Source organism: Tiliqua scincoides, chromosome 7, assembly GCF_035046505.1.
Source record: "Tiliqua scincoides isolate rTilSci1 chromosome 7, rTilSci1.hap2, whole genome shotgun sequence".
In the NCBI taxonomy this organism is placed as follows: domain Eukaryota; kingdom Metazoa; phylum Chordata; class Lepidosauria; order Squamata; family Scincidae; genus Tiliqua; species Tiliqua scincoides.
Window position 1 is genome coordinate 53,784,971 of NC_089827.1, and position 10,453 is coordinate 53,795,423.

Consider the following 10,453-nt stretch of genomic DNA (forward strand, 5'->3'; position numbering starts at 1 on the left):
ACAGTTACCTTCAATGATCTAATAGCATGGTATAGGGCGGCCATTGGCCACCCTCCCCTTCTACTTCTGGTGTCCTGCTGTAGTTTAGAATCACTGTAAGTATGCAATGGTTTATATAGCCAGATAACCCCCCATGTAAATTGGGATGATGGGAGGGGGTTTTAGCCATTTCCCTGCTGGGCTCCCAGTCCAGATCCTTCCTCCCTATAAGCTGTTTGCCAAGGGAAAAGAGCTCTCTTTGATGCCGATTTTTCAAGAAGCTGGAGGTGACAGGGAAATTGAATCCTTCAGATGTTCCATGTGCCCCACGCTTCCCTCTTCCCAAGTCAGGCAAAGTTGTGATAGCATTGTGTTGCTCATTGTGTGTTTAAACCCCAACCAGTTTCAACATTCTTGTTTACTTATTAACCTATTTACTATCTACTATTTACTATTTGATTACAACATAGACAATGAAGGCAGCAAGGTTAGACCATCTGTGCTTGCTTTGAGCAACAGGTCCGGCCACTGCCCCAGCCTCTTCCCATGCATTTTCCTTGGAGAGTGAATGAGAAGTGAAAGGGAGGTGCTTAACTCCTCCACCAGTGCTACTGTCAAGGGTCACTATGAAGATAGCAGCCACTTCTGCAGTTTGATTCCTGAGTGTTCTCCTTTCTTTCCTCGCCATTTTTTTTAAAAAGTGATCAGGATGCCGGGGTTCCACTCCCAGGCTTGTTTTGACCCAGCCATTTTAAAGGAAGCAGAGTAGAACAACAATGAAGTGCGCACTGGGGCTGCTGGCATGGGGGGGTGGGCTGAATGGTAGTACTGGTGAGTATGGTGGCAGGAGGGGTGGACAGTAGAATGTGGTGGTGTTTGATGACGTGGATCAACTTGGGCCACTCCTGAGTAGAAGGCTGACGCTGGGAAACCTCCTTTCCCCCACCCCATTCGATTCCACATTACCGTTCATAATTCCAATAAGTGTGACATTTTTTTATCTTGATTCACCTTCATCCTTTTCTTCTTTTTCCATCTCAGGCTTGAAGTACGCACAGGCTAAGAGAGCTGTTGGCATTTGAGTCCACAAGACACTGACAAGAATGGCCTCCAGAGAATGTGACATTTGTGAAGGTTGGTCGCTTTCTGCTGGTGCTCGGATTGTGATCTTTGCCTTTTGTTTGTAACTGGGGACACAAATACCCTTTTTTAAAGGCAGCTTCCCTGGTTTGAGTGGTTTCACGCTTCCCTCTGAAGTGAAGGGGTTGACTGCACCCCTGTGGTCCTGTTTGACTCCTCCCAAAGCTAGCAGGGACTTACATCCCTCTCTCAAGGCAGATGAAAACATCATAAGCTGTCATCATCATTTTGTTGTTGTTGTTGTGGTTCAGTCATTAAGGGCACAGTCCTAACCAACTTTCTAGCACTGACATAGCTGTGCCAATGTGGTGTGCGCTGCATCCTGCAGTGGGAGGCAGTCAAGGGGGGCCTCCTCAAGGTAAGGGCGTGTTTATTACCTAACCTTGGACCTGCATTGAGGCTAGGTCAGTGCTGGAACATTGGTTAGGATTGCGCCCTTAGTCATGTCTGCTCTTTGTGACCCTATGGACCACAACACGCCAGGCCCTCCTGTCTACCACTAACTTCTGGAGTTTGTCCAAATTCATGTCATCATCATATTATTATTGCAACATTTTTATCTTACCCTTCAGTGAGCTGCCTCAGAGAGGCAGATGTGATCTTCCCCATTTTGTCCTCAAAACAATCTTGTAAGGTAGGTTTGACTGAAAAGTGAGTGGCACAAGAGGACCCAGTAGGTTTCATGGCTGAGTGGGGACCAGACCTCCCCAGTCTTAAGACCAGCATTTTTTGGTGGTGAGTGTGCTGAGCTTAGGAGTGAGAGAAGGAGAGAGGGGAAGAAGTTGGGTGTTGGGCACTTCCTCAGCAGGTGACAGGAAAACAGTTCCCAGGTGACAGGGCACCTAAGAGCACTGTGTTGGGGACAGCTTCTTGATCTTCTATACCACAAGGACTCTGGTTTTCTTTTTTCCTGTTCTGTTCTTAAAAGATCTGTTGGGAGCTGTTGGTCCTACAAGCTGAGGTTACTCAGTGATGACAGGTGCTCAGAGTAACTTGCAGGATTACTACTGCAAGTCTCAGCACTGATTTGGGATACTGTGGGCCTCCTGAGCCATGGGCTTGACATCCACAAATTGGAATAAATGGATTGAGACTGCAGCTGCAGGGCCTCTGAGACCTCCAAGACATGACTAGAAGTGCCTTCCAGTCACATCCAGGAAGTCTTCTGAGGTCTGAGGAGGTTCTGCATGGCCTCCCTGCACCTCAGAAGGCCTCCCAAAGGCTTTTGAAAGGCACTTTTTCCAGTGCACCGCCCCCCCCCCCCACACACACAGATTTCATTATCTGCAGAATTCATTATCCATGGGCAGTCCTGGAATGGATCCCCAATGGAAGGGCCCACTGTACTGATTCTGTGATTGAGCCCAGTAACAAACCATGTGAGCAAGCGGTCTTCACCTTTACAGGCTGAGATGCGGTTTCAGGGATTCCCCCCCCCCCAGCATAACTGTGGGTTTTTCTGGTCTGATTTAGAGCATGCTTACGATTTGGGAGCTTCGGAGCCTCTGCCAGACAATCTAGATCGCGAGCAGCTGCAAAGTCTCCCTGAGGAAGATGGAGAGTATATGGAGACATCGATGACTGGATTTGAGAGGTAACCCAGAGAGAGAGGAAGAGAGAGGTTAAAAGTGAATTCTCCCTGTTGCAATTAGCATTGTCAATTTCTGTGACCCTCTCAGTTTTACCCTCAGCTTCACTACCTGCAGCAACAGCTTGCTTTGCTAAACACCTTCAAGTCAAGATCAACCTGGACATGGTGCAAGGCTTTTACATTGGTTGTGATTTCATTCCCAGCCATGCACATGTCAAAAATCAACGAAAGATCAACAAAAAGGGAACTGAGAACTCTCCTCACAACCTCATTACTTGGGAGGAAGTTGATCTATTTCACCAAGGCACACCATCATTCCTAGCCTTTTGGCACATTCATTTACATTTCTCTCACAGTTGTGATTTGCTCTTGTCTTTTTGCCCTTTCTCTAAATTCCTAATATTTTCATGCATACTGACAGAAATGCCAGTATACAGGCTGCCCAATCCTATCCTGTGCTGGATCGAGGAGGCTGGCTGGCCTGCCCTGTATCCAACAGAGGATTGGGGCTGGTTGCGGCTCAGTCAGGGGCAAGGGGAATGCATTCCCCTTACCCCAGGTACCGCTACAGCAGCCCCAATGGGGCTACTCAGATCTGTGCCACCTCAAGAAGGTCCACAAACACCAGATCCTGGTCTATGTCCCACCCGCCGCCCATCCTCTCCCCAACCTAGAACACTTCCTTCCCACCCTCCCCCACACCCCCAGACCTCTGCACCAGCCTGACATGGCCAGCACAAACTTACCCCATTCCACTGGTGTGGAGGCAGGATCAGGCCTCCATGAGCAGGCTTGCAAGAAAGAGGTGCAAGCGTGCACTTTTGCGACACTTCCGGGCCAGCATTAAGCCAGCCCAGTACAATCTCAGTATTATGCTCTAGTCCCCAAGATATATATTGGTTCTATCTCAGAGGATGGAGCTGGAAGTCAGCAGGAATGGGCCGCAGACTCAGTTAACTCTGAACTTGAGTCCTCAAACAGGTGTTTTTGCTGACTTGTGTGCACTTGAGTTACACATGTTTGGAAACCAGAAGTGAGTCAGAGTTGGGAGTTTTTCTAGGGAACAAGTGGAGACGGACAATCGATTGGGATAGTTTGGCAAATTGCCTGATTCTCTGGATAAGGGAGGGGAGAAAGAGGAACCCAATGGACGGGGGAGGAGGTTCTTCTTGCAGTGGGAACTGGCTAGATAAGTCCAGGGCGGGGGCTAAGGAGGCAGGCAAAGCAGGGGGGAGGAGGTTTTTCCTTGCGATAGAAGAGGAATGCCTTCCAAACTTGTGGCTCACTTTGCATTCAGGCGTGACAGGGCACACACTTTCCCATCAATCATCACTTCTGATGAAGTCAGCCTCGATTGCCCACCCACACCAAGACTACCTGTTCGTGTGCCTCCATCCCATGCCTGCCCAGCCACCGCCTGCAGCTTCTGTCCCATCACACTGCCAGTCCCCTCCCGCCTCCCTGTTGGTCTGTCTGTGGCATGCTTGGAATCAGGAGTTGTGATGTGAATTGGGGGGTTCGTTGCTGGGTTTTGTAAGGAACCGATTATTGCTTTCTTCATTCACTCGTTTACAGATGGGCTGGGACATTTGGAGAGTGTTAAATGAGAACTCCACATTATAGGCACATTCTGACTCCACATTACAGGCCCTGCATGAGACTGCGGGGAATTGACCTCTGTTTGCATTCAGGTGCACCTATCTGAAAACCTGTTATCAAGTGGGCTATGTACCTTTGAGTATAATGAGATGGATGTATCTTTAATGAAAAGGTTATACACTATACCAGCCACTGTGCCGTGGGGCACTAGCGTGCCGCAGATGGTCCACAGGTGCGCCGCGGGACTTTGGGGAGAGTCATTTATTATTACGGCAATTGGGGAATTTGAGCCATTCCCTGGCAGCGTGGTGTGCCTTGCCAATAGTCAAAAAACTGATGGTGTGCCTTGTCAATTTAAGCACCTTGTCAGTGTGCTGTGAGATGAAAAGGTTGAAAATCGCTGCATTACACTCTATCCAGATAACACTCCAGGTGGGCTCTCCCGTCACTTCATTGGTCAAACTACAAATTACAGAAAGCTGCTTCTTCTGTTGGGACCATGGCAGGAAAAGGATCCTTTATTTCCCCACTTCAGTCATGGTCCTCATCTGGACACCACCCCCCAACACAAACATACAGCTGCTCATCTGTGCTAGAAATCAAGGACAGAAGCATAAACATCCCCTTCCTGTAACTGGTCTCAGTGTTTTCATATCTCAGCTCTTGGCAAGCTCCAGTACTTGTAGGAGTGGTGTAGCTAAGAGGGCTGGGGGTCAATTATCCTGGGTGCCATGCCTGGAAAGGTGTTAGGGAGGTGCCTTTCAGAGGCCTGGGGAAGGCCGTGTGTAGCTTTCCCAACCCTCAGAAGGCTTGCTGGAAACCTCAGAAAGGCAGTTCAAGTTTTTTGCCAAAAACCAGAAGTACCTTTCGAAGGTCTTCTGGGGCGGGTGTTAAAAAATTATGTGCCAGATGGCGTAGCTACACTGAAAAGCTGTACTATCTTCACAGGGAGGAGTATGCCAGAGGAGACATAGCCCTCTTTCTGAAAGAATTTCCTGCCCAGAGGGAAGAGATTGACAGGTGCATCCATTGCCTTTTGGAAATGGCAGACGTCATCGATGAGACCCACAAGAAGTGCACCATAGCCAGCATCACTGCCAACTCCACAAGTGCTGCCTCTGGCATTTTGACCATCCTGGGGATGACTCTGGCCCCATTCACAGCAGGCGGGAGCTTAATCCTGACAGCCGCGGGACTTGGCTTAGGTGCAGTGGCCACAGCTACTGGGCTATCTGCTAGTATGTGTGAAAGTGTTAGAACTTCAAAGGAAATGAAAAAAGCACAAGAGCTGATGACTGGATGTGGGAGAAGCCTCCAAATGGCCATGGGCTCTAAGGCAGATTTTAGCCCTGAATTGCCCCCAAATAATGACACTTTGGGGGAAAATTTCAAAAACCTTGTTTCTACAGTGGCTGGAAAAGTTCCCGATGCATACAAGGCTGTGAAGGGAATCAAAACCAATGTTGAAACACTGAAGAGCGTTCGAGCTAATCCTGGCTTGAAGGCTCTAGCAAAGCAAATGACGGCTGCAGGAAGCGCATCTCGGGGTGCAATCCAGGGGACCAAACAGGCGAAAAAGGCCTTTGCAGGAACCACCCTTGCAATGACCAAAGGAGCCAGGCTGCTGAGCACTGCCACTGCTGGGGTGTTTCTACTGTTCGATGCCTATAATATTGCTCAAGATGCCAAGCATTTGACAGAGGGAGCCAAGGCTGAAAAGGCCACTGAGATCAGGGACAGAGCTAGGAAACTGGAAGCAGAACTGCAGGAGTTCAACCAGCTATATGAAGAACTGAAGGACAAACTGTGAATAAAAGAAACCAAAGAAACACTCCATGTGAGTATTGGTTGTGCACAGTAGCAGACGTGCCATTATCTGAAAGGCGCAAATGCCCCAGGCACGGAGGCTCGCATGCCTCTAAGACCATCAGAAGCCTTACTGAGGCTCCTGTCACAATCGGAAACTGTGCTTCTGGTTTGCCAGAAGATACCCAAGGTTTGCAGGTCCTGGTTTGCCAGAAGCACAGTTTAAGAACACAAGGAAGCTTCAGATGGCTTCTCTGGTTGGTCCTGGAGCCATGTGAGGCTCTGTTTCACTCCTGGTGCGTGGGGGGGCAGCATCTCGTGGAGGGCCGCCATCGCAGACCTTTGCCCCTGACAGGAGCTGGGTAAGTCAGCCACTGGATGGCAATTCTCTGTCATTTATGTTTGCTGATAGGGCAAACGAAGAATGTTTGGTTTTATGGTGCTGTGTGGGGCTGCCCTTGAAGACAGTTTGGAAACTGCAATTAGTGCAGAAAGCAGCAGCCTGGGTAGTCACTGAAGGTAGACAGTTTGACTCTGTTAGGCTGCTTCTCCAACAGCTGCACTGGCTGCCAGTTTGTTTTGGGGCCCAGTTCAAGGTGCTGGTCTTGACTTTTAAAGCCCTATACAGCTCGGGGCCAGGGTATCTTAGAAACCGTCTACTTCCATATATTCTGGCTTGTCCCCTCAGGTCATCGGACAAGGCTTTTTGTGTGCTGCCGCCCAGGGAAGTTTGAGGTACTGCAGCAAAAAATAGGGCCTTCTCAGTAGTGGCACCGCTGTTATGGAACTCCTTTTTGCTTTACGAACTGCTCCCTCTCTGGAAACCTTCCAGTGAGGCCTGAAGACATTTCTTTATAGACAAACCTTCTGAGTTCTCAGTTTTTTTTAACACCTGGCTTTTACAGGCTTGGGATTCTTATAAGATTGCTGTTCTTATGGTTTAATGTATTAATGTTTTATTGCTGCCTTTAAAATGTTCTTAATTGTGAAAGGTTTTAACCCATTTCTGCCCAGCCCACAGGTGTATACTATTGATCCCTGTTGTGTATATGCAATGTTGGGCAGAAATGGCTTAATTGATGATTTGTGTTTTTAATTGTGATTTTTTGTTGTTTTTTTTTTGAAATTGTTGTTATAACCTTGGGTAAGGTTACCAGATACAAAGTGGGACAGAGTGCCTATATTTTTAACCATTGTATAGATGAGGGAATTTTGGCAGGTGCAGCTCAACATAGAAGGGTTTAAAAAGTTGCACCTGCCAAAATTCCTTCATCTATACCAGGGGTGCCCAAACCCCGGCCCAGGGGCCACTTGCGGCCCTCGAGGTCTCTTAATGCAGCCCTCAGGGAGCCCCCAGTCTCCAATGAGCCTCTGGCCCTCTGGAGATTTGTTGAAGCCCACACTGGCCCAACGCAACTTCTCTCAGCGTGACGGCGACTGTTTGATCTCTCATGTGAGCTGTGGGATGAGGGCTCCCTCCACTGCTTGCTCTTTCACGTCTGTGATGCAGCAGCAGCAGCAAAGGAAAGGCCAGCTTTGCTTTGTGCAAGGCCTTTTATAGGCACTGAGCTATTGCAAGACCTTCATTCGTTCATATAAGTTCATCTTTAATATATTCATTTATGTAAACTTATGTAAATTTATTCAAATTTTAAGTGTAAATTAATTCTTCCCCCCCCCGGCCCCCGACCCAGTGTCAGAGAGCTGATGTGGCCCTCCTGCCAAAAACTTTGGACACCCCTGATCTATACAATGGTTAAATATCTGGTAACTCTAGCCTTGGATCCTTTCAAGGAGAAAGGTGGGGTAGAAAAATTGTAGATAAATAAGTTTGGTTTGCAATTACTTAAATGCTGTTTCACACTTTACATTAGGAAAGTGGTACTCAAACTGGTGGGTCACAACCCACCAGTTTGTGTAAAGTTTCCCCCATCCCTTCAAGGGATGGGGGAAGGGGGGAGGCAGTGATGTGATCCCAAGGATTGTGTCGCTAAGGGGGACAAGGGGGGTGCTTTATCTTACTAAGGGCTGCTGGAAGCTCCAGGAGGTGCAGGGAGCCCTGTGCAGCCCTCCATAGGGCTCCCTGAAGATTTTAGAATCTTCAGAAAAGCGATCACAAAACACTTTCTAGTTGCGTTCACAAACAGGAAGTGCTTTGTGGTAGCTTTTTCTGAAGAGTCCAAGCCTCGGGGAGCCGTGTGGAGAGCTGTGCGGGGCTTCCCACACTTCCTGGAGCTTCTAGCAGCCCTAAGTAAGTAAAAGCACCCCCCTTCACACCCCTCACCCCTCCCCTGCAAAAACCTACTTAGAGAGTAAATCTCCTTAAAAGTTTGAGAACCACTGCTTTAGGAAATTGTTTAAAACTCTCTGGTAGATTGGATCAGCACACATGTATATTTTTATAATGTGTGCCCTGCCCTTTTCTTCAGACTTGGAGCAACTTACAATATACATAAGAATATAAGAAAAGCCCTGCTGGATCAGTCCCAGGGCCCATCTAGTCCAGCTTCCTGTATCTCACAGCAGCCCGCCAGATGCCTCAGGGAGAGCACAAGATACTCGCATCTTGCTGCCGGTCCCTTGCTTCTGGCATTCTATTTACACTTGCAACCCTTCCCCCCAATGAAGACGCCAGACTGCACTTGGATTTAACTCGGGCCATTTTATTAGCACCAGTGACCAATTTTTTAAACCTACTGAACACACTTTCCCTCCATCACCAGTCTGGGGTAGACGAAGAAACTTCCAGCCATGGCGAATTTGGATGACAGAAAAATTTCCTACCCAGCACTCATGATGAGCAACCAGCTAATCTCAGACATCATGGCTTATCCCTGTGATAGAGTTTTTCTCCATAAATCTTGCCACTTTATCTCACTGAACAAAAGAGCAACCTACTCAGGCGCGTAAGAGTGCCTGATCTAGGAGAGGGTGATAGTATAAATGACTTGGATTCAACAGTGGGCTGCCTTTTTCTCCCTCCCTCCCTCCTGTTGCCAAAATTACCGGGCCCTAGCTGTAATTTACGCTGAATTAGTCCTTGGCAGAGACAACAGACCCAAAGGTAAGTTTAAAGATCTTTACAGCTACGTTAAGAGACAGATAAATAAACAGGTAAGTAATGCATTAACACAGTGTATGCATTAATACAGTCACCCAGAAAAAAGACCTTTCCTCCCGGGCTATACCTAATCCTACACCCTGAGGCCAGGCAGATGTTATAGTACCAGCCAAAGAGCAGCCAAGAACCATGGTTAATATTAAGGTCTGACTTCCTCTCAACTGGCACAAAAGGGAGTCTGGAATCCCACGTTGCTGGTTGAGCACAGACCTGAAGAGCTCAAATAACCTGCATATCTGAAGGAAGAGCAGCCTCCTTTTATAGGCCTGCGTTGCACATGGCCCTCTAATTCTGCACCCCACACTCTACACTAGGGGTGTCAAACATAAGGCCCATGGAGCCCCTAGAAGCAATTTATCTGACCCCCCCCCCCATCAGATAAATTATAATCTGGCTCTATATAATCGGGCTCTTCCAGTCTGATAATTGGGCTCTCTCAAATCTGGAAAATATGAACAAGATTTGCACATTTTCTCTTCTTCCATTTGCAGCTAATGAGTTTCTATGCAAGAACAAAGTGCTTATTTCTGGCCATCTTCGGCTTAATGATGTCACTTTCTGCTTAATGATGTCACTTCCAGCCCTCAGCAGGCAGCATGAATGATAACTCTGGCCCTCTGTATGAAAAGAGTTTGACATCCCTGCTCTAGACTGTGCTAAGGAGGACATGAAAGTGACAGTATTCAGTCAGGTCCCTTTCTCTCTCCCTCTGCCCTTCAGGGATTGCAACAGCCTGGGGTGAAGGAAAAATCAACCAATCCAGAGGCCTGACTACATACAAGGCATAGCACTTTAACATAGAACAATGGTAGGACCTGATCACTGACAAAGGTTTACGATTTCCTCCCACACTCCCTTCCATGCTGGGAAGTAATGTGCATTCCTCTCACTCCAGGCAACCTGTAGAGTCTGCTGACTTTCTCAGATACTGGGGTCATTTACTTTTGCTTTCAGTACTGTTGGTTGAAGTTCAGTACTGTGGTTGAAGCCAGAGGGCTTGCCTGCAGCACAGCAGATGAGGCCAGGACCAAGAAGCAAGAAGGCAAGTTAAGTAGGGGCCCTGTTACCTGTGGGGGAAGTGGGGGGTGCTGGGAGGAGAGTCTTCCTACAGGAACACATCAGGGTACCCCAAAATAGAATCTGTGGGGTGGTGGCAGCAGCTATTTCAAGGGGTATGTGAAGATCTCTCTTTGTAAAGTTGCTTTCACAGAGTTCTA

General features: G+C 48.0%; 1 protein-coding gene across 1 annotated transcript; it reads left to right on the forward strand.

Annotated features, from left to right (window-relative positions):
- The first annotated feature begins 1,082 nt into the window (after positions 1 to 1,082).
- On the forward strand, positions 1,083 to 6,119 carry LOC136657547 (apolipoprotein L3-like). The gene is made up of 3 exons (XM_066634463.1): positions 1,083 to 1,113; positions 2,593 to 2,713; positions 5,258 to 6,119. The coding sequence occupies exons 1-3, from the start codon at positions 1,083 to 1,085 to the stop codon at positions 6,117 to 6,119; spliced, it is 1,014 nt and encodes a 337-aa protein (XP_066490560.1).
- Positions 6,120 to 10,453: the final 4,334 nt, after the last annotated feature.